Consider the following 24,727-nt stretch of genomic DNA (forward strand, 5'->3'; position numbering starts at 1 on the left):
ACTTGTTAATTTTCAGTGACAATATATCTTCCACAAAGCCCTTCAGGATATGGGAAAAATAGGACTTATACTCAGAAACTGAATATTTTCAAATATTTTTGTAAATAAAAATAATTATATGTAGAATAAAATCTATTTAGGCTATGATAAAATATTTTAGGAGGGAAATTCATGAATAGTTGGTCATTATTACAAGTTGAAGCTAAAAGTATTCATGATATGGTGAATCACTGGTGAATGTGAAAGTCATATTTATGTTTATTTTTGATTTAGGATATTTCATTTCCTTTTTTGAATTATATTGTCTGGTTAGTTCATTCTGATATGTGATTTGTCTTTGGATAGTTCATGCCATTTTAGACACTATTTCAGCAACATGGGATCAGTGGGTATATATTTATATTGTATTGCTGAATTTCTAGAAGCTTTAATAAAGAAATCAGAATCCAGCTTTTCTACCTCAAAGCAAATGGTTTTCTCTTTAGGTTCTTGGAAAGAGATTTTAAAATTGTTTTCCATGCAGGAACAGAAAACCAAATACTGTATGTTCTCACTTATAAGCAGAAGATAAATATTAGGTACTTATGACCATAAAGATGACAAAAATGGACCCTGGGGACGACTACAGCGAGGAGGAAGGGAGAGGGGTACCCTAAAACTTAAAGTATAATAATAATAATAATAATAATAATAATAAAAGAAAACTACCTATTGGGTTCTGTACTCACTACCTGGGTGATGAGATCAACCATACCCCAAACCTCAGCATTACACAGTATAACCACATAACAAACCTGTATGTGTACCTCCTGAATCTAAAATAAAGGGTGAAATTCTAAGTAAATAAAAATAAAAATTTTTAAAGAAAAAAGCAAAAACTAAAATTGTTTTCTAAGAGAAAGGAAGGTCTTGGTGTAAAATTTGTGATTTAATTGGCCTTTCTGAAATTCAGTTTTGTTTTGTTTTCAAATCAGATCTTGAAAATTTTAAAACCAAAATGAGGAGTACAGTGTCTGTGCGTGAAGGCCAGGGAGTTGTGCTGCTCTGTGGCCCCCCACCACACTCTGGAGGTAAGTCATGCTCTGTTTCTGCTTTTCATATTTATTAAGGTTCAGGGCAAGGCCTGCAGCGCATGTACTGTTATTGCATCTGTAAATTACTCTGAGAAACTTGATAACCTGAGCATTAGATTTTGTCTGCTGAGTTGGAATATGAGGAACTCTACAAAAAATAGTCCATCCAGAGAAGTTTCTAAACAATTGACTCATTGACTTTTTGGGTTATAAAGACAAGAGAGATCACATTTGCTTCGGTTACCTAATGGTGCTAAACAATGCTTTGTCATTACACCATTATCATTTGGTTTTTAGTTTTATGCCATGTCAAATTGGATCTTTGCTGTTTGTCTGTCTCTCTTTCTCTCTCTCTCTCTCTCTCACACACACACATACACACACACAAGCTTATTAGTATGTGCCAATAAGCCTCTTTATATATGTATTATATATATATATATACACATAGAAATGATATGTGTGTATATTCACATCATTTACATTGGGGCATTGAAATTGCAAATTTTATGCTATATTGGTATAAATTGAAATATTACTAGAAATTCAGAACCTTGCCAAGATAGTGACCCAGAGTAAAAATGAACTTCTGCACATATGAAAATAATTTTATTATCTCCCTAGTATGAGCCTGGAGTGCTGGTTTGATTTTCCTATCGTGCTCTCTATTGCAAACTTGGTCACTTGCAGGAACAAAGAGGGCATTATTAATGAATAAATCACTGTTCTCAGAGAAACACGCATTGTGTTATTGAGAGGATGAGAATTACTGGGAGATAAACAAGTTAGAGTGGATCTTTCTGACCAGAAGTGAAACTGAGAAGTCTACTTCTCATTATAGTAAAACTTATTCAAAGGAAAACATGCTGGACTTTATTTGTTCTGTGACATACAAATTACAGTCCTTTCCACCCAATGAGTTGTCAATTTTGATCACAAACCCTCAGCCCAATAAAACAGGTATCTCCCGTCTTCAGGATCTGGCCACTTGAAATTCGTGAACCATCTGGAGACTGCAGACTTGGAGCTTGATTAACAAATAGGATTGCCATCATGTGGTCTGCCGTGGGTTTAAGCTGTGTTCTCCAGTTTATTTCAAGGGTGTGCGTAATTGCTGGAATCTTGATGTTTCAGAAGAACTTTAAGTTTGAAGGGAACAGAAGCCAAACTGTATTGACAAAAAATTGGGAGTTCGCTGGCTCACATAACTGGGATGATCAAATTGCTTCTGGTAGCACTGTGAGGTTTTACAAAGAGATACACCACCCAGAAGGACGTGCTGCCTCGCCATGGGTTGTGGGATTAGTGGATGGCCTCCAGCTCTCACTCCTTCCTGGTCTGCCCCAGCTGCAGAGAGACACTTGCCCACAGTCACACCCCTCCTGAGGAAGCCCACATCTAGTGACTGAGCAAGGCTGGGATATGAAAGGGCAACCATTTCTGACCAACACTGGGCAATTCTGATTTAATCCATAACTTCCTGTCAGGATGACCATGTCTTTGTTGGACCACATCACAATTCAGTTTCTTTCTCTTCCCAGTTGAATCCTACTTTTTTCCTTTCATGGGTTTTGATCATTGATTAAAAGCTTTTATGCCAAACTCTATTTAGGGGTCTGCTCCCTGAAAACCCAATCTGTTGGAGTCAGGGATTGAACCAATTCCATAAACAATCCATTTTTTCTCTGTATTTCTTGACTCCACTTCTCTCCATATTGCCTCCATTCTCATGTATCTTCCTTGTGGAGGCAAAGTGACCTCTGACAGCTCTAAGCTCTGTGATCCTTAATGCTAAATATCCTAATGAAGCAGACACCCTGTTTCTCTATGGCTCCTGATTCTTTTAGAATCAGCCTTATTTATGGGAGCCCTGAAGCTGAGGGCTTGAGTCAGTCCACCAACTGACAAGCACGGGAATGAGAAAGAAGCAGTTTCCAAAAGAAGTGTTTTATTATGAGAAAGAAGAGGGAGATATATTAGATAGAAATAAATAATTGCTAAAACTACATCTAGGAAGGAAGTATCAAAATAATTTAAATTTATATTGTCTCAAATAAACATAACATAATAGCTGGATAGTCTTGGTTGTGATCAGTTTTATAGGTGTTGACCCAATTTAAAATTCTGGCTGAGTGATTTTGTTTAAGTGTTATTATGATTAGATACATTCACTGATCGGAAAGGAGGAACTTTTTGGTTACCTAAGTATGCACAGAGTGAACATGTCTTAGTAAGCTGTTGGATGAAACATGTCCCAAAAGATGAATCTATTCAAATGTTATAAAATTGGAGAACTGTTAGCCCATCACACCTATCCTAAATAATGATATCCTGATTTTTCTCTGCCTTTGGTGACTTCAGGTAGTCCTTTCATTTTTAAAACACTAGGTTGGGATGACAGTGGAAGTCAAATAGGATTGTAGGTGAAGATGGGAAGAAATCTTCCCAGGTGTCAGACCTGAACCCATAAGAACCCAGAGCATGCATAGGAGAGCAAATAACATTGACCAAAAGCATACTTCCCTCAGTTCCAGATTGTGCAGATTTAGATGCTAAAAAATGTGATGCTCGTTGATCCAAGTGTCTGTAATGCTGAGGTAGTCACAATTCACATCAACTGTCTTAACACATTGGCTTATGAGCTTCTTGAGGGCAGGCCTATGTTGGTGTTCGTCTGCGCCCAAGAGCCTAGTACAAGGCTGGTTTGTAACAAACAGTAAATATTGGTTGAAGAAATGAACACATTCATGTAAGCAATACATTTTTTAAAATTTGACCAGTTATACATGCTTTTTGAGAGTTCACTGGAAACTTTGTGAAGATATAAGCATTTAACAGCCAAAATGCCCTGGGTGCCAACCAGACAGGTGTGGGCATTGACAGATCAGAGTAAACTCTGTCCACAGCAGCTGGTATCAGCCCTGCTTCATCACCTTTTTGACTTATGGCCTTTAATTCAGTAGAGGGTGTGAGCCAGGTCAGAGAGCAGCTGAAGCTGTAACTCCGGGGTATATCAGTACGAGTGATGAAGGATTAATCAGAGAGCTCATGGCCTGCATTGTGGTCCATTTGGTTTTCTTCCCACAGAGTCGCACAGTCCCTGCAGGACATGTGCTTGCCCTTCTCTGTCTCCCACACTTTGTATTACCTATATTCACTTCACATTTCTTCATTTCTTCTTGGTTCCCTCTCTGTGGTTAGAAATGTTTAAATTTGTTATTTTTCTGATTACTGAAGACACAATTATATTTTATTTATCTGTTGTATTTCCTCTTGTATCAGCCTAACAGAGTAAGCAAAGAAAGGCAGTAATAATAATAATAATTATTAATAATTAATAATAATAACCAGCTGGGCACAATGGCTCATGCCTGTAATCCCAGCACTTTGGGAGGCCGAGGCAGGCAGATTGCTTGAGCTCAGGGGTTCAAGACCAGCCTGGGCAACATGGTAAAACCCCAGCTCTACCCAAAATACAAAAAATTAGCTGAGCATGGTGGTGCACACCTGTAGTCCCAGCTACTTGGGAGGCTGAGGTGGGAGGATTGCTTGGGCTTGGGAGGTAGAGGTTGCAGTGAGCTGATCATACCACTGCAGTCCAGCCTGGGCAACAGAGTGAGACCCTGTCTCAAAAAAAATAAAATAAATAAAATAAAAATAATCATAATAGTATTAGCCTCTGTCTATTGAGTGTTGCTTAGATGCCAAGCAGTGTTCTAGTCCTTTGTGGAAATTACCTGCTAGTGAGATTCTTTTTGGGTAAAAGTATGGGGAGGAAGATGCGTGACAATGTGCAGTAGAGTCTGGAAGCTGAGCCTGCAGATGCTAAGAGCGTGGGCTCTTAACCAGCCAAGGCCTAGTGCCTTGAGCCCAGACTTCCTGCTTAGAAATGGCACATGAGGCACGAGGCCAGAAACTAAGCTTCAGCACAAAACCCTCCCCCTTTTATTTAGGGCTACACTTTGGGAGTTTGCAAAGTGTACCTCAGAGAGGAGGCAGCCAACCTAAAATCACAGAGCTGTGAAGAAGTAAAACTAGAACCTGGTTGCTCTGACTCATAACCAGGGCTCTTTCTAGTATAGCATGCTCTAAACCAGCACCCTGTTGCCATTCTCCAAATGAGAAGGCACAGAGTCCTCAGCAGAAGTGACACTGTCCTAAGCCAAAAGCTTCTGACATTTCAAAATTGGAGACAGCGCAGTTCATGGTTTTGTTTTAATTTTCCAGCCCATAGTTTAACACATCAGCAATGCTTAAAATCACATTAGCAGAAATATCCCCAGAGTTAACTAAATGTTTTGACTCATAGTAAAATTGTGTTAAAATCTCCTTTTAGTGCAGTAAGTTTATAACTTTCTTTTGTTTATTTGGGATAAAACCCAGAAATGTTCCCCATAACTAGATTAGGAAGATAGTGTGGAAAAGGCCAAAATAAGGATCCCAAAGTGTGGAAACTGCATATGTTAATCATATTTCCTTAATTCACTGATGTAATTTACAAGATAGTGTCAGCAACTTGGGGCAGCTTTACATAAGAGCATTTGCCATCTATTTGATACTATAATAATAAAAAATTGTTTTATGGTGGGAGACAATGAGGAATTTTCCTAGGAATCCCTGTAACCTCGCAGCAACAGACTGCTGTCATCTGAGAGGGTTCTTATCTCCCCATCATTCTGTGTCATTTTCTGCCACCTGCCAGTCATTGCTTTCTCTGCAGAGCAATCCAGCACCTCTATGAAGCAAGAGGAATTAACCTCCCAAAATTTGTCAGAAAACTAGGAAATCAAAAGCCAGAAATAGAGGACTGGAAATGTATCACCTGTAGCATAATTATTAATCTAGTTATCAGTGATGTGAAAAGCTGGGAGTTCGTGTTAATTACCATTCAGTTGCTGATATCACCACACAATCATTAGACATTGAAATACACGAGAAAAATTACCCTGTTTTCAGTAAGGTCATAAGACTAGTTCATGGGCACCTTATGATAAATACTAATTACTCAGGAATTCATAGGTTAATCAAGTTATTACATACATGCATGTTAATAAAGAGATGAGTTATGTTCAACAATGGCTGATAGAAATTTATTCTGAGTAGAAAACAGGCTTGAGTCTGTCCCAGTGTTTAATCAGCAAATGACTTTGGTGTCTTGATTCAGCTTTCCATATCTCTGCTATGCACATATTCTTGAAATGGAAGTCTTGTACACTGCCATTCACATATTATAACAACATGGCCCTTGGGATGGAAAAAAGAGAATGTGAGATGCCAAACAGCAGGTAATGGAGGCTGAAGTGACATTATGCTAAAAATTGCCTTGTAAACCCTGGTGTGACAAAGGTGAGAACTGTTAGCAACATGCCCAGATGGCATGGGATTTACAACTTCTGTATCAACATCTTTATTTTTTTTTTCTTTACCCAAGATGGATAGACTGAAAAACAGAAATCAGCTCAGGTAGCTTAGCTGGGAGAACCTGAAGAAAACGCACTAAATAGGCATTTTCATCTCTAGGAAGACTTGTCCAGTTGCTAGAGACTCTGTCAAGGCAGTGAGACACATGACTAGTGTTTTTGGATGTGATTATGTCTCAAAACAACAATTTCCTCAAACAATTTAATTTGTAACTATAATGCAGCTTCATCTTAGGTACACAGTTTTCCTTGAACAACACTTTGCTACTGTTCTGCAGGTAATACAGTTAAACTTTAAAACAGGCCAGGTGTGGTGGCTCACGCCTGTAATCCTAGCACTTTGGGAGGCCGAGGAGGGTGGATTGCCTGAACTCAGGAGTTCAAGACCAGCCTGGGCAACATGGCGAAATCCCCGCTACTAAAATACAAAAAAAAAAAAAAAAAAAAAATTAGCCAGGCATGGTGGCGCATGCAGCTATAGTCCTAGCTACTTGGGAGGCTGAGGCAAGAGAATCGCTTGAACCCTGGAGGTGGAGGTGTCAGTAGGCCAAGATCGCGCCATTGCACTCCAGCCTGGGTGACAGGGTGAGACTCTGTCTCCAAAAAAAATAAAATAAAATAAAATAAAATAAAAAATTTAAAATAAAATAAACTTTAAAACATTAGCATTTTTCAAAATCTTGGAGTCAAGAATACATAACATATGTACAGGTAGTGTCAAAATAAAAAAATAGAGATGAATCTCTAAATTTGATGTTTTATTTGGGAAGAAAGAATATGCTTTCTAATTGGGCATGGTGGCTCATGCCTGTAATCCCAGCATTTTGGGAAGCCAAGGCGGGCGGGTCACCTGAGGTTGGGAGTTTGAGACCAGCCTGGCCAGCATGGTGAAACCCCGTCTCACTAAAAATACAAAAATTAGCTGGGCGTGGTGGCAGGTGCCTGTAATCCCAGCTATTTGGGAAGCTGAGGCAGGAGAATTGCTTGAACCCGGGAGGCAGAGGTTGCAGTGAGCCAAGGTCGTACCATTGCACTCCAGCCTGGGCAACAGAGTGAGATTCCGTCTTAAAAAAAAAAAAAAAAAAAAAAAGAATATGCTTTCTGCAGTGGACATGGTGGCAGTGGACATGTTTGTAATCCCAACACTTTGGGAAGCCAAGATGGGAGGATCCCTTGAGGCCAGAACTTTGAAACCAGACCGGGCAACATAGCAATACTTTGTCTCTTTAGGGGGAAAAAAAGAATTAAGAATATGCTTTCTGGCTCCCATCACATTTGCATCAGAGGTCACTGTGTAGACTGCTTCTCCAATAACCCAGTGGTTTCCACCTTCCCTAAAGGAGCAGGTGCAAAAGTTGCATTATAGCAGCACTTATGTCACCACAAACTGCAAGATCAAGACTAGGAAGCAGATGATTGATAGGCTATTGAGAAATTAGTGTCTGTACAATAGAATATTACTGCTTATTTATTGCTCCTATCCTGGGGATAGGTTAGCATGTCATGGCAAACAGTTAGGTAATCCATTTGTAGACTGAATGAATCTCAAAATTGTAAACTATTTTTTGAATATGTCAATACTGATGTGACTATTGACATTTTCAGGAGTTCAGAATATTAACAGATTCATAGTTGCATTAAGACAAGTATGTTCTGAATCAATTGACACATAAACCTTAGCTGCTTTTATATGGATAACTATAAAATATTTTGATCTGTCAAGGAAACATTTGTTGTACTCTATAGACCATTTTGTAGTTGGAAATGGAGATGAAAATCCTGAAGTTCTCCAAAGTGCCTGAATGTGGAAGCTGTGAATTTAAAATATTAATTGAGCCTGCCTTCTAACTTTCCTTTTTTCTTTCTTTCTAAGTCTGTCCATCCAGGCATATTCCATCCATCCATCCATCCATTGTATTCATTCATTGATTTACTCAAGTATCCATCAAATAGCTATTTATTTGTGGAAGATGTGATATGTCTTATAATAAGGCTTTACTATAATAAATATGTTTCTTCACTTGAATAAGATTGATATTAAATAAGAGAAAAACTGAGCGTATTGCTCTTGAAGTTTATAGAAATATATCCAAATTGATACTTGTCGAATACTGCCCGAAACCACTCCCCAAGAGAAAATCACTGAGTTCAGTTTGCAGGAAATAGGAAGATAGATAGGAATTCTGTCCTCAGGTACATATGGTCCCACGGGGAATGAAAACGATGAGTTTGCTAGTGACTAGTTAACCCTAGAATGACAATAATGGTGCCATTATTATTGGCCAGACACAGAGCTTATTGCTCCTAACAGAACTTCAAGGAAGAGAGTATCACTCTCATTCTACATTGACAAACCAAGGCTCAGAGCAGTTAGGTGATTTGTCCAAAGCCATGTCATGGTAGATTTGGGCACCTAAGTCTGTTGTTTCTTTCCTTTTTTTTTTTTTTTTTTTTAGAATGTCCCTCTGTCGCCCAGGCTGGAGTGCAGTGGCACAATCTTGGCTCACTGCAACCTCCACCTCCCGGGTTCAAGCGATTCTTATGCCTCAGCCTCCCAAGTAGCTGAGACTACAGGCAGACTCCACCACGCCCGGCTAATTTTTGTATTTTTAGTAGAGATGGGGTTTTGCCATGTTGGCCAGCCTGGTCTCAAACTTCTAAACCTCAAGTGATCCACCCGCTTCGACCTCCTAAAGTGCTGGGATTACAGGTGTGAGCCACTGTGCCCAGCCGGTCAATTGCTTTCTGATGGAAAATTTTCCTGTGCTCACAAACATTATAGGCTTCAATTTTTTTTTATTTACAGATTTTCCACCTTCTAAAACAGTGTTTCTCAGACTTCTTTAATGGATACTCTGTAACAGTGAAAACCTTTTTAAGTACCACTCTGCCACAATCACACTCACACATATACACATATGAAGGAAGCAGAGAGGGTACAAACTGGGCACCTAGAGCTAGACTGCTTGAGTTCCAATTCTAACACTGACATTACAAGCTATGGAATTTGGAACAGGTTGCCTAACCTCTGTATCTCTTATTTCTTATCTGTACATGGGGAATAATCACAGAACCTATCCTTATAGGATCATTGTGAGTATTTAAGAAGGCAATCCATGTGAATTGTTTGAAATGTTTGATTTATTTATACACATACAAATATACTATCATCTTAATATGTTTTTGGAAAAATGTAAAAATTTAAAATATCTAAATAAAAGTAAATCTATGAGAGGGATTAAATATACTTTCTTTCTGTACCCTGGGGGATTGTCTGGCTGGGAATATCTGAACCCCACTTTAGAAAACATGGTTCTAGAAAATGTTTGGGTTTCTTTCCTCATTGGATTATCTGTGGTTGAGGAGGAAAAAGTTAAAACAATTATGTTTAGAGAAAAGGAATGGAGATGGCTTTGATATGCCCATCCTGTACTAGCATCAGTGACTCCAGGGGCCTAGCCAGCACATTCCAACTGACTTCAACCGATTGGCCCAGGGAGGACACCTGCCACGGGATGAGCCAATCAGATGCTGTCTCCTGGGAGTTGGATATTTGACCTGTGAGCCTACAAGTCTGAATTGGAGAGTTTGGAACAGAGCTTTTCTATCATGTAGATTAGGCAGCCAAGAAAGCTGATGCCTCAGGAGCAGAGATGTAGCCCGACAGAAACAAGAGACCAGGGGCAGAGATTAAGGACGAAAGACTGCCTGGCCTTCAGGCTCCCCAGCTCTCATTTCTTGGTAGCTGTTTTCTAGCCCTTGGGTTCTATGAAACAGCTCGTGTCTGTGTATCACATTCTGATCCTTACTTAGGCTGACTGTGGTAGGTTTTTGTTTCTGACAAACAAACTCATAACTAATGCAATGGACATCATTTTAGGATGATATGTGTGTATGTATGTAGTAATGAAACTGATGCAAGGAGAATAGGAAATTTAATTTAAAAAATAAAGAAACAGCAGCTGTATTTTTTGACAGCTGTCACTGGGGCTGTCATAGCATCCCTTTTGGATTAAAGTCAGCATGGAACATACCACAGAGAGCTCTGGAAAGAGTCAGGGTCATGGAAGCAACTTCAGGAAACTGGATTCATTCATTCATTACAACTTACACTTTCAGTCTACAGGTGAATTTCCCCCAAGCTTCAGAAATGCCCCTGACCATTTCTTACATTTTTCTCACAGCAGCATGGCTTCACACCTCCCCCTTCCAGTTTATTCCCAGATCCCCTAACTGGTCTGCAGTAGTAGGATGAGAAAATCATTCTTTCTCACTCTAAAGACGTACGAGTCTTCTTGCTCTGATTCCATCCACCAACAGACAGAGGAACCTGAAGCCCATCAAAAAATTACATGTGGAAACTCAGGGGTTTAAATCCACTGTTCGAGAGATAGTGATTCAACAGAATTTATTTTAATATGGCAGAGTCCTGACCGATGTTTTCTGCTTTAAGTTAAAAATTAGCTATAAATCAAGAATGGTAAAGGCTTTGTCTCTTATCCCAAAAAGAAACAGAAAGACCCTTAGTTGATGCTTTTGGTCAAAAAAAAAAAAAAAAAAAAAAGACTATGGGAAACACCAGGTAGGATCCAAGAATTGATCTGTGCACTAGCAGGTGGGGGCAATAAAACATTGGTTGCTTCCATTACAGTGCATTTGTGTGTACCTGTGTTTTAATTAATATTACACATGCTGCTGTAACAAAGAAACCTGACAATGTATTAGATCAAACCGATGGATATTTCTTACACAGATAAAGTCCAGATCAAGTGTTTTTGGTCATAGGGCAGTGTTTTGTAAACTCCAGTGGCTCATTTAGGGGGCTTGTTTAAAATGTAGATTCCACAGTCCCACTCCCAGAGATTCTGACCCCATAGAGTGGGGTCTTTCCTGGAAACCTGCATTCTTTATCAGTGACCCAGGAGAGTCTTGATTCAGATGGTTTTTGAGCCACACTTTGAAACACATTGTCTTCAAGTCATTCAAATGTAAATGCTTTCAAAAACCGTTTAAAGGAATAGAGAAATATTTATGCCAGAGCAAGTACAAGAGTTGAAGTATTTTTGTGGGTGAATTTTATTAGGTAGGACATTTTAAACTCTAAAACAGAAGTGAACTTTGTGGCTTACATGGAGCTTTGATACTCATTTATTTATAAGCTAGGTAATTTCCATCTCAGCAGATTTTTTTTCCCTAAACTTTAGCTGTCTTGGAGAGACAAAAGTATGAGGATAATTTTTAAAAAACTTTTACAAAAATGCTATCTTGGAGAGCAAAGTCGCTAGTCTGCCTAGTTGTGTAACTGAAATTTCCTGGCTTTCATCCATCCACCTGCCCAGGTGTGGAGTAGCTGGTGGGTGCTTCGCAGTCAACTGCACTGATGCTCACAGAGACTGAGCACCTCTTACCACTTGGTTAAGGTTTTATAGCTTTTGATTCTCACAGGCACTGCTTGGCACCTCACCCCAGAGTAGTTTGGATTTGTTTTTGTTGTTATTGTTGTTATTGTGTGTCTGTGCCTGTGACTGTTGCTCTGTCTGAAGGAAAACCCAGATTGGTCTTGTGGGGAGGGAATTTCAAAATTGATCCCCTTCCTTTTGAGATCTGGCTTTTATTTAAAACCTGTTTCTCCTCACTAAATGGAGCAAGTTGGACTTTGAAATGATACCAGGGTTAAAGGTAAGAGTGGAATGAATCATGCATGAAGTTTTCAGTAAGAATTCATTCACAGAAACTCCACAGTGATCACCTTTCCCTATTCCTGCAGGTCTGCAGCAGCCAGCCAAGTGATTCAAACGAAAGTAGGGCTAGGATTTTAGACTTGGGCAGTTATTTTCCTGGTAACAGCGAAATCTCTAAACAGCATCAATTACTTTATTTGCATTTTTTAAAATATAGAAAATGCAGTTCTTTTTTGAGTTTCTTAAGGATTTGGCACATGCATTTCCCATTTGCTGGTTACAGTTCTTACCATGGCTTTTTTTCCTAACCGTGGCTAAGTTAAATTCATTAGACACAGACACATTTTGTATATGAAACACATGGAGATATTTTTCACTATTCATATGAAATTTGCTCTGCATCCATCAGCTTTCACTAGGTTATGTTGCAGCAACAAACAACTCCAAAGCCTCAGGGGCATCTAAGAATAAAGATTGATTTCCTATCCATGTAGCCTCTAAGCAGTGGGTTGGCTGAATCTGTATTCCATGTGATTTTGTCGTTTTGAGAAAGAGTGGTCCCTACCTGGGACATGTCATTTTCATGACACAGAGAAAATAAAACTGTCTGAACTATGCAAGCTGTTCACAGGTGGTATAGACATCATTTTTGCTCATTCCATTTTCCAAAGTAACTGTTAATGGCAGTGCTGACCAAATGGGCCAGAACTGTCCTGCCACAGAGAGGAGCAGCAAATAATAATAACGTAATTCACCATATGCTCTCCTATTTTTTCTTGAGTTATTTGATCTTTGTAGTCTTCCTTTCAATTTTTCCATATTTGACAGAGATCTGCATACGATAACCAGTCTACATCATTCCAACTCTACTATAAAGAAAACAATATATAATGAAAAATGGTATAAAATTCAGTATAGAAGGGATTGTGGTAAACTGAATGTTCCACCTGGAGGGTTCATGGGCTACTCAGCTCCAGTGGATTATTGCCATGGAGAAAGTAAATTTTTAAAGAAAAGCCAGAAACTGTATGCTGGTAAAATTTCCCAATATTTTTTAAATGGTATGGATGAAACACTACATGGTTTGAAGGTGCCTTCAGCCTACAGAACACAGCTGAAAGTCTCCTCCTTTAAGGACACTCTTTACAGATAATAAAAAAATGAATAAGCCTCATTCACTTAGCAATCTGAGGGAATACAAATATGAGAGACAGTCAAGGGGATGGTTTATAATGTCTTTAAAAATCCACTTTTCATTAGATTCAGGGGTACATAAAATAATTCCAAACGAAGCTAATTAAAGCAGCTAATTATAGGCCCTTGGAGGCCTGTAGTATCTGAAAGTAGCATCTCAGTCCTGGAAATAGTTTTCCAAATTTGTTTTACATACTTTTTCTGAAGTAATTAAACATTCTCCTTTTCCAGTCTAGTTTGCATCATTACTTTTCTTAGCAAATGTTTTATGCCCCCAAAGTGAGGATAAATCAGTCAGCTAAGCACAACAGAGTAGGAGAAGTCTAAAGAGTGAGATTCTATTATACATAAATACAAACTCTGTAATATTTCAGATTGATTTTTCCTGGAAGAAGGTGAATTTGAAAGATCAGTTGACAGATGTCAGCTAAAGCTCAGTTCCAGTGAGGACACATCATGTTCCCCAAAGTAAATACCATAACTAAGCAGAACTATGCCTAATTCTATTGTAGCTATGAGTAAATCACTTGTTTCTTCTAATGTAAATTTTATGTTACATTCAGAAATTTATGTAAATTCAGAAATTATGTAAATTCAGAAATTTAAGGACTTTTCCTTTTTTTCTAACATATGCAGTGTTTTCAGTGACATTATTATATCTGAAAGTATTAGGTGTTTTGCAGCCCACTCCTGTTACTTCTTCTAAATTCTGATTGGTTTTAACAGCCTGCCACATTCTGCCTTTACTACCACCATTTACTGATCACCTTCCACAGCTAAGTAACATTGTTAGCACTGCCTTCCTGGCAAGACTATCTAATTAATGGGTTGATACGTGAAATACAATTGGTAAAGTCTGTGTTCCCAGCAGAGACTCCTTATTTTCTCTCATGGTTTTATACTTCCGTCAGCATATGTTATGCTTAGACATCATTGGGGTGACATTGAGCAGCACTTTCACACTGTGTTCTTGCGGAATGGTAATAGGCCCCATGGAAAAGTATGAGGACAATTAAAAAAGAAAACTTTTTCAAAAATGCTAGGGAAACAAGAATGCATCTTTCTTTTATTTCTCAGAGCTTTTAATGGGATAATATTGATTTTACCTATCAAAGAGGAATAATCCAGCATGCAACATTTCCTAAACTTACTTGAGAAGAAAACTCTTTGTTTATGGAGCATCTTGCAGGACTAGATGTTCTGAGCAGCACACTTCAGGAAGCGCTGACCTAGCTTAAGGATAGGGTTCACCAGTAATTTTCAAAATATCCTCTGCCGAGTGCTCTAAAGGTTTGTGAAAATACTCAAGGGGGCAGCTTTGTGTACAAATGCTAATTTTCATAACTTTCTCTTCAGATAGAGTGACTTTTTTTTTTTTTTTTACCTATTTTAAATGTTATTCTTCCATATGAATATTTTTAAAGATAGGACACTGGGCTGACAAATTATAAAGAAAGAGGATAGGACACTGGGCTGACAAATTATAAAGAAAGAGAAAGAAACAACAAAAGGAAGAAAGGGATGGATGGAGGAAGCAAGGTAGGAAGAAGGAAGGGAGGGAGGGAGGAAAGGATAGAGAGGGGAGTCTCTCCTCTTATTTTATCAGTGAGTAAGTAGAGTCAGTTGCCTGAATTTATTCAGATTCAGCTTGACTTTTCACTTCTTGATACGTTAGTGGGTCATTTCTTTACTATATCATTATGAAATCCGGAGGAGAAAATTGAGGGACGCTTTCACTAGTTAATGTACTTCTGGCATTTGTAAATTCAGTTAATTATGTATGGATCACATTACATCTATTCTAGTAGTAACAGGCTGGTGTTTTCTGGTGGGGAAACTAGTCCATCAATCATCTGTAATCATTGATCTTCAGATAAGGGGACCCATTCTGGCAGGCTTACGGTAACCATAGTGTGTTTTCATCTCTACTGCCAAAACATATTGTATCCCACAAATCTCTTAAGAAGGCCTATTCTGTTTCCACTTGAGACATGAAATGACATCTGAAGTGGTGATACATGTAGACTTAAAGCAATCTTTTTCAATCATTATAACCTTTAAGCACCACTAGCATCCCCCAGGATTCTTTGACCTTTTCTCTCTGTATTATGCTTTTTGACAACTCAGGGAGAGAAGCAGTATACCTGACATCTGGTATAAACATGACATGTTAATTCTCAGCACACACTTATTATTGCCAACCACTTACAGATACTCACATGATGTGTTTTGTTCTTCCTGTGGCTCTCACATGAAATCTATATGGGTTTTCTTAATCCAGTGCTAGTAAGCAGTAAAAGTTATTTTGATTTTCATAGCTGTGGTTCTGAGTCTCAGATTCACAGGTTAGGCAGAGGGCAGGGGTTGGACAGTCCTCAGCCATACAATGGGAGGATTCTGTTCTCTGCAGTACGCGAGTGGAGAGTAAGAAGAATTTATGGGCTACTAGAACAAGATACGGATACATAAAGAGAATTGTAACATCCACAGGGTGCAGTTAAGGCATTCTGAATCTTTCTATGAGTGGAGTGTAGGAGAAGCAAAATTCCGTATTTCCAAAATACATTGATTCACACTTCATCTCATAAAAGGTGTTAAAGAATTCATGACTTCTTTCTGATCCTTGGTGAAGTATGTTGGAAGTAGTATTCCAAGCTGAGAAACATCAAGTATCTTCAGCAAAATTGAAAGAAGTGCTGTTTTGCTAAAACCAAGTCATCGCAATTAGAACATCATAATGTAATGAAGGCATTTTCCAGGAAGTAAAATGAGCGAAAAAATCCAAATTGAATGGATATTCCAATAACTCTAAGTTGCAAGAGCTTCAAAATAAGCTAAAAATTGACTTCTTAGTCAAAGAAAGTGGCATTAAACAGATAACCTGTGAGTCTCAGTTGAAGTGTCATGTAGAGAAAAGTTAAAACAAAAAATATGAGACTGTTCTGTCCAAGGAATAGTTTCTATGTATAGTTTTGTGAACTTCCAGTTCTTGTACACATGCTTAGGGACAGACTTCTAAGATAAATTGTAATAGTGTGGAACAACCAACAGTTGGATTAATAGTACTGTTAAAAAAAAAAAAACCTTTAGACAAAATAAATGTAAGAGAGTTTATTTGAGCAGAGAATGATTCATGGATCAGACAGCACAAAAAACTGGAAGAGGTTCAGAGAGCTCTGCAACAAAAGTAAAAGAATTTTATATACTGATCATAAAAGCAAATAGAGAAATTACCTGATTGGTGATAGCTAGGTGTTTGCCTAATTTGGGTACAATGTGACTAGACATTCACCTTACTTATCTGGATATGATTCAGTGGGAGATTCCTATCTGTTTAACCAGTTGTGTGCTTGGCTGTTCATGATTGGCTAAGTCTTGCTTTGTTTGGTTTTAGTCAGTTAAAAAAATATTTCCAAGATAAGTTCCAGTTTGTTTACCTAAGAGCTCTGGTCTCAGAGACAGCCTCAGGTGAATGGCCTTCTTATTTACTTTAACATGACCCAAGACCATGGTAAGACATCCCGATAAAGGGCATAACATATAGCCCTTATATATATGCAAGGCTCTTCATGGAAGACTGCTTCTTCTAAGCTGTGTGTAGTGCATTGGCAAAAGAAGTAGAGAACCTTTACACCCTTTAAACTTGAAATAAAAAATAATATAATAGAGTGAAGAACTGTATAGACAATTTTACTCTATGTTAGTTCCAGAAGGATACTACTTAAGACTTTGGGAAAACAACCTTCAATTGCTCTTTATGAAACAGTGATGTGACTTCATTAGAAGAAAAAGGAGAGATGAATGATAGGAAATTCTTCTAAGATCAGAGAATGTAAGAGCACCTCCTGTAGGGTAATTACTCTGAAGAAGGCAGAGGAGATTCTTATAAAGCTGCATACAAGAGTCCAAATGAAAAGTCTAGAACATAAATACCCTGTCTAATTACAAAGGTTTAATACAATCTCTGCCATAAATTGGGAGATGAGATGTGAATGCATATGGTTGAGAATGGCCCTCAAGATCTGGCCACATTAGGAAATGCATTGACAAGGATCCAAAAAGCAAGCCAGTTTTAGGCCTCAATTATGTCCCCTCTAAAGACAGGGATAACTTCCAAATCTCAGTTAAAAGAATTAACACATGCACTGCCTCCTGTGTGAGCATGCCGTATCCTTGACTTTCTTTTTCTGTGATACCTTTGAAAAACCAACCACTGTTACTGTACCTGGGAGATAATCCAGGATAAGACTTACTCAGCGCAAATCTCTTATTAAAGGCCTACAATATTATGTTCTGGAGAATTTTGTTTTCCTTTTTTTTAAACATTAGTTAGATCAGTTTTTCAAAAGCATCTCAGAAATATTCCTAGTCTTAAATCCAGGGATTTATATAACACAAACTTGCAAGAGTGGGAAATTAATTTCCTTTGAAGCACATTAGCTTGAAGTTTGCACCCTCCCACAGTGGAGCAGAATTTATTCCAATGTTGTTGATGACCTCTCAAGGTCCTACCTTCCCTGAGCTATAAGCTGACTGCAGAAAGCCAGTGATTGTCTGGGCCATTCTGGCTAAGCTGGAAAACATCAAGTCAAAGAAAGCTTAAATGGAGACTCACCATGCTGCTTACAACCACCAACAACCATTGGGGAACCTATTGTGCATATGGCCTCTATGATATGTTTCCTATCATACAGGAGAGAGAACACAGTTCTTTTAAATGTCAACAAGTTATAATAGTTTATCAAAATGAGATACCTTTCAATGGATGCCCTGATGTGTGCTACCATCAAGTATGTATTTCTCAGTCTTTTTCTTTTTTTACTTGTATATATTCGTGGGTCACAAGTGCAATTTTGCTACATTGATATATTGCATTGTGGTGAAGTCAGGATGTTCAGTGCATCTGTCACTATACTCACCAAGCAACTGCCCATCGTCTACTCTCCAGTGTTTTCCAAACTTGCTATTTTAAAAAGCAAGTTTCGAGGTCTTTTGCTAGACCTAGGTCTTCTGCTAAGAATATTTGGCCTGGCTGGGCGCGGTGGCCCACACTTGTAATCCCAGCACTTTGAGAGGCTGAGGTGGGCAGATCACCTGAGGTCAGGAGTTTGAGACCAGCCTGACCAACATGGAGAAACCCTGTCTCTATTTAAAAAAAAAAAAAAAATTAGCCAGGCGTGGTGGCACATGCCTGTAATCCCAGCTACTTGGGAGGCTGAGGCAGGAGAATCACTTGAACCCAGGAGGAGGAGGTTGTGGTGAGCTGAGATTGTGCCATTGAACTCCAGCCTGGGCAACAAGAGTGAGACTCCATCTCAAAAACAAAACAACAACAACAACAAAAAAAAAAACCAGAATATTTGGCCTGGCTATACTTTACCCACATCTTCATATTCTCTCCATTGTGATGCTTCTAGCACCCACACAATATATGTATTCTGGTTTATGGTTTTTCTAAAGTTCCACATTTCTTTGTCTTAGCATTACATAGAAAAATAGAACAAGTTCCAGTTTAAATTCTCAAACTTAACATCCAACATCCTGTTGGAAGAGAGAATGAAAGATCCCTTCCATTCTGCCACATTATTCTGTACATCCTCAGTTTTGGGAATATGCTTCTTAGCAGGAGAATTTGTACTTTTCTTTTATTCCTTTTTATGCTTTTCAAGATTCAGCATAATAGACAAGGTAGAGTTATCATTTTCGTCCTGAAAAGAATTAGTAAGTAATGTCCTCTGCTGAAATTCTCCTATATGTCTTTTTATTATTGGTTTCTTCCCCTAGCAGAAACAAAATAATTACTGGCAATGAGAGATAATGTGCTGTTATTTATATTTTAACCATTTCCCTTTGTATGTGTGTGTGCATATATGTGCGTACCTACACATACATAGTTTCTTTTCCTTTTGGTGAAATTATAGATTTGCTAAGGAAGTAAAGTATCTGGATGAAGGAAAATTACACATAGAAAAAAATAAGCAATTTACTGGTGTACAGTTGCCATTGCATACAGTTAAACTAAGGAATCTAAAAAAAGTAAGATTTTAGAATGAACCAAAGCCTTTCTCTTGAAGATAATTTAAAAAAGAAAACACATAGTTCAGTGTGATTTTTTTCAAATAATAAAAGCAATGATGCTTATTATAGAACATTTAGAAAATTTAGCAAGTTTAAATAACAAAGGTAAAATCATATTACCACAATGTCAAGATAACCCTCATTTTGGCCTATTTATTCTCAGTCTTATTTTTTCCCTACACATTTTCCCCATAATTGAAAACTATAAAGACAAATTTGTACTTTTAAAATTACCATTATAGTTTAAGCACTTCACAATGTTAGTATAAACACCTTAGAAACAATCTTTGTTGTAAAAAGAAATAACTTTAAAATAATATCTCCTGATCATTGCTTATCTTTTAAGGCAATTAGCATTTTGTTTGACTTGTATGATACATTTTTCCCTAATTTGTCACCTTTCAACATTATATTTTGTGGATTTTATTTTGATTTGCTATTTTGCATTGGAATACTCAAAAGACACTCATAGCATTATAACAGCAAAAGACTAAATAATCTAAATGACCAACAATAGAAAAATGAAGAATCAGAGGCTACTGCCCCTAAAGTGGATCAAGATTATCTATCAGAACAACAGAAAGCAGTATCCTTACTAATAAAAGAGCAGTGGGATGATCTTCCTGGATAATTCAAAAATGGCTCTTGTCATTGTATTTTCTGAGAACTCATGAACGTCACCCAGAAATCTATTGAAACTAAAATAGTGTCCAACATATTTACAAATAAATATAGAAAACTGGATAGTCTTCTTGGATACTAGCCACAGTCATTATAAAAACAATGTGTAAATGGCTATATAGGCAATACATGTTTAAAAAGGTATGTGTAGTTTATGCAGAAAGAAACAGCAGTTTACTGGAAAACATTACAATTTTAATGCTAGAGATAGAAAACATATTTGTGAATATGAAATCTCATTATTGTAAAGATAACAATTTTTCCCAAAGTGATATACAAATAAGAGGTGATTGTAATCAAAATCTTAAAATTTTTGGAATAATGATATTGATAATATATTTAGAAGAATGAATTTATTTGAAAGATACTGTATATGCAAATTCAGTTGTTTAATACGGGAACTTGCCCTATGAATTGCTAAAACAATATGGAACTAAAATAAATATAGCACTGAAATATTATAGTTATTTTGTAGGAACAGGGCAGTAACACATAATGATGAATCAAAAAATTGATCCATGTATGTGTGTATGTATATATGTGTCTTCAAATATATCTGTATGATATTGTTGTATGATTAAGGGGGCATTTCAAAGAAGTGAGAGAAAGAGTAGATTATCGATGAGTGTGGAAATAACTGTCTATTCATTTGGCATAAATGATGTCAAATCCCTTTCTTTACATTTAAACTTAAAAATATTATTCAGGTACTAAGATAAAAATATAGATAAATATATTTTTAGTGTAAGGATAAGGCACACTTTACCAACTATGACTCCAAAGACAGAAACCATATATAAATCTAAGAGACATAATGATAGAAAATGTTTAATAGAGTAGTTTGCCTAAATACTGATTTTTTCTTCTTTTCTTCTTTCTTTTCATTTTGGTCTATGGAGATTTTTTTAGAGTAGGGGAAAAGAAGTGAAAAACGTGATGGATTCGACTAGAATGGTTTTCATTCTAGCTATGGAAATTGGATTACCTGTCCTTACCACTGGTGCTCTTGAAGGACAGTTCACATGAAAAAATCACAATAAAATCCAAACTAGAGACTGAATTTTATATAGACTATTGTTTTATAACTGCTTTCGTATTCAGCAGTATCATGGTGGGCATGAAACACACAGTAGAAAAATCTTGTCTGGTTTCCTTATTTTTCAGATGAGGAAACTGAGACCTCTGTGGGTCTCAGTTTGATTTAAGCAATGTCATATGGTGTATGGCAGACCCGTACTAAAACTTAGCTTTCCTGATAACTCTAATTTTTTTTCCAATACAGCATGCTGTCTCCTGAGTTCTATTAAGAACATGTTGATGTCTACAAGGAAAAATCTTTTCTGAACTTTTCTGAGAAGGAAATAGACTTCAGTCTCTGTTGGGAGGAAAAGATGGAGTTGTAGTCAAAGAGAGATAAGCATAGAAATGATTTGGTATGTTCAAAGTGCCCTAATTAGGTAAACCAGAGTAACAGACATTGAGAAGATTTAACAACTATCTTCCTTTTCTTTCATTTATACAATGTGTATGACATCCCTGACACATTGCAAAAGTAATTAGTTGCTGAATTTAAAAAAAAGTTTGTAAGTTCCCCTTTCAACCAAATTGAATTAAGAAGGAAAATTCCTGATCTCCTGGCACTTGCTCCACAGAAGAAAGGACTCCTCATAAAGATAAATTTAGCCCAGCAGTTGAGGTAATTGCTTATTTTGTGTATATTTATTTTGATCCTACCATATTCAAAGTATTGTATTGGGGGAGAGGGTGCTATCAAAAAGATAAATCAGAAATGGTTTATGACGTATAGGAGGAAGATTTAGACCTAGATTTAAATAAGAAAAGACAGAGAATAGCGAGTCTTGTAAGAGCAGAATAGATGAAAGTATTATGAGTTTGGGAAGAAGGAAGACATCAGGGAGGAGGGGGGCGAGTAGAAAATTGTTTTACATGATAAGGGGTTTCCTGATTCAAAAAAATAAAAAAAAAAAGGAAAGAGAAGAGTAGACAGAGCAGGGAGTCTCAGTCAATCCAGAGACAAAACAGAAAAAGAGAACCAGAGAGAGAATTAATCTTTTCTATTTTAATGAGTTTACACACAAATAAGAAGAATAAGGAGATCAGAATATTTCTAAAGTCCCAATAACTTTCTTTTCATGATCACCTTGAATAGGCTCCTGTTTCTTACAATATTTTAATAAAAGGATGAGCTCTTAAAAATTAAAAACTGAGAATTTAAAATACTGAACACAAATTGCTTTGTGGTAAGCGGATGTTGTAGAGGACGTTTAAACACCAGATCAGGTTGTGATAGGATTAGATCTCACATTCCTTTCTGACTGCTGTTTCTGCTTTCCTATCACAGAACTAGAGAGAGCTTCTGAACTGAAGTTTCTAGGTCGAGTCTGAATTCTGGTTTCATTCCTGACTCAACCACCTAGTGCAGTGTGACCTTTCTCAAGGGATAACCATCAACCTCCTAACTCCCAAAGTTGCTATGATAATTAATTCAGAAATGAGTGTGAAGCACTTTTGGCATGTAAATATCTCATGAGCTCTATTCTTCTCTTTTTCTCCTACCTCATATTCTGTCAGCAATTCTTCTCAAGAAAATATTGCACAGTTTTGTTGAAACTGTCCATCTCTGTTACTTGAGGAGTCCCCTATTTGATTTCCTGTTTCCACCCTGGTTTCCTTCTGCAGTCATCCTCCACACCATAGTCAGAGTTAGGGCTTTAAGATGTGAATTCAATCACATTACTCCCTTGCTTGCAACACTTCAGCAGCTGCTTTTCACAGGTAAAGTCAGGTCTAAATTCCTTACTGTTCCCACAAGGCCCAAAACATCTGGACTCAACCTACCTCACAATGCCTCTCATTTCACCATCCTAACCCTTCAGATTACCTAGAATTATTGTCCTCTTGCTCCTCCCAGAACTCACAGCACCATGTCCAGTGTTAGGGCCCTTGCATTAGCTGTTCCCTCTGCCGTGAAAGTACACTCTTGAATCTTTGCATGGCTGACTCCTCTTTGCCATTGCAGGCTGAACAAAGAGGTCCACTTTCCTGATATTGCATCTAAAGTAACCTTTCTTCCCAGTCACTCTTTATCGTATCACCTGGATTTATTTTCTTCATAGCAGTAATCATTTTCTTCCATTATATTGCTTATTTATTTCATGTATTTTAAAAAGTGTTACCTCTTGACCACTTCAATTGGAATCCACCTCGATAAAAATTAGGGCTTTGCTAAAGTTTTCAGCCCTTATCCTCAAAGCCAAAAATAATGCTTAGTATATATAAGGCACTCTATTAACAGATGCAGGTATCTGCTGGAATGCTAACAATGTCATTTGCCACCTACTTTATTCAAGGTCATGTGTTACAGGAGGTTTCTATTATAAAGATTAATCAGATATAGTTTGTGATATAGAAGAAGAAGAAAAAGGAATGCTTCTAAATAAGGTAGAAATTGATGAGTTCCAAGGAAGATTTACATTTTATAAGATTAGATGATATTTAATTTGGTGGGCTACTAGGAGGAAAAAAAAATGGCCCATCGTTAAATCCCAAACTAAACACCATTCATTCATGGCATAGTTTCATATCCACCCCTTAAACAGTGCTCCTATATTTTTCACTGGAAAGAGGAGAGAAAAACACAGACCTTAGGAGTTTTGGGACATAGCCATAAGACAGCAACCAAAAAGCTCGTTTCCTTTGAGGTTTCATGCCTTACTTTGAAGATTTATGCAGTTTTTGCATTCTACCCTATAATATATCCACATGGTAAAATTGAAGCCCTGGGAACACATGTGGAGTGAACCCCAGGGCCTAACATTTCACAGGCCTCTGCTCCTGGGGAGTATCCCCTCTAATCTAAGAAACAAAGAAGACCTTGTATCTTTTACAGAGCTTATTCTTAAAAGATGAGCTTTGCTCTTCAGTGTTTCCCAACCAAAGCTTATTGCTTAAGTGTAAAGTGATTACAGATACAAAGGTTGGGTTATTGGAGAAAGATGAGAGTGGTTACAAGAATGATTATTCTGGAAAAATGATGCACTGAGTAGCAGAGGTGAGAGTGGGGGAAATGTGAGGATTGGGGAGCAGTTATCAAAATATTCTCAACTTCCTGTCACCGTAGCTCCCTTTAGCATTCTCTGGCGTGAGTTTAATAGCCCACATTACATTATGTTGCTTAATAATTATGCTCTAAAATGTAGTTATGTTCCTCAGACCCAATTTACTAAGAGAAAGAAATGTCTCTGTCTCATACATTGTAGCATTATTCTTATGAATGCTATTTTTAAATATTTCATTAGTCCCTTAAATCAGCTTGTTTCAGACAACTCTGTGTGTGTGTGTGTGCGCGCACGTGCGTGTGTGGTGTGTGCACTAGAGAAAGAGAGGAGAGAGTGAATATGAGTGGAGAATGTGTAAATTCAACTAGAGCTATTAAAGCCCTGTGACTTGGAGCTGAATTGCTTTCAAACATTTTCTATAAATAATGTTTTTCAATTCTCTTTTTTATCTGGAGTGCATGCTTTTATGAAAACTAGTTTTGTTACAGTAAGGACAGTTTGAGTCTCTTTTTTAGTATGAA

General features: G+C 37.5%; 1 protein-coding gene across 4 annotated transcripts in view; it reads left to right on the forward strand.

Annotated features, from left to right (window-relative positions):
• The window catches only part of CNTN3 (contactin 3), a 353,908-nt gene that overhangs the window by 190,473 nt on the left and 138,708 nt on the right, over positions 1-24,727 (forward strand). For all 4 annotated transcript variants that reach the window (XM_024245434.3, XM_054551883.2, XM_054551884.2 and 1 more), the window contains exon 5: positions 975-1,070. In XM_024245434.3, the coding sequence (XP_024101202.3) occupies positions 975-1,070 (96 nt within the window). The remainder of the gene's footprint in view (positions 1-974; positions 1,071-24,727) is intronic.

This window comes from Pongo abelii, chromosome 2 (genome assembly GCF_028885655.2).
Source record: "Pongo abelii isolate AG06213 chromosome 2, NHGRI_mPonAbe1-v2.0_pri, whole genome shotgun sequence".
In the NCBI taxonomy this organism is placed as follows: Eukaryota; Metazoa; Chordata; class Mammalia; order Primates; family Hominidae; genus Pongo; species Pongo abelii.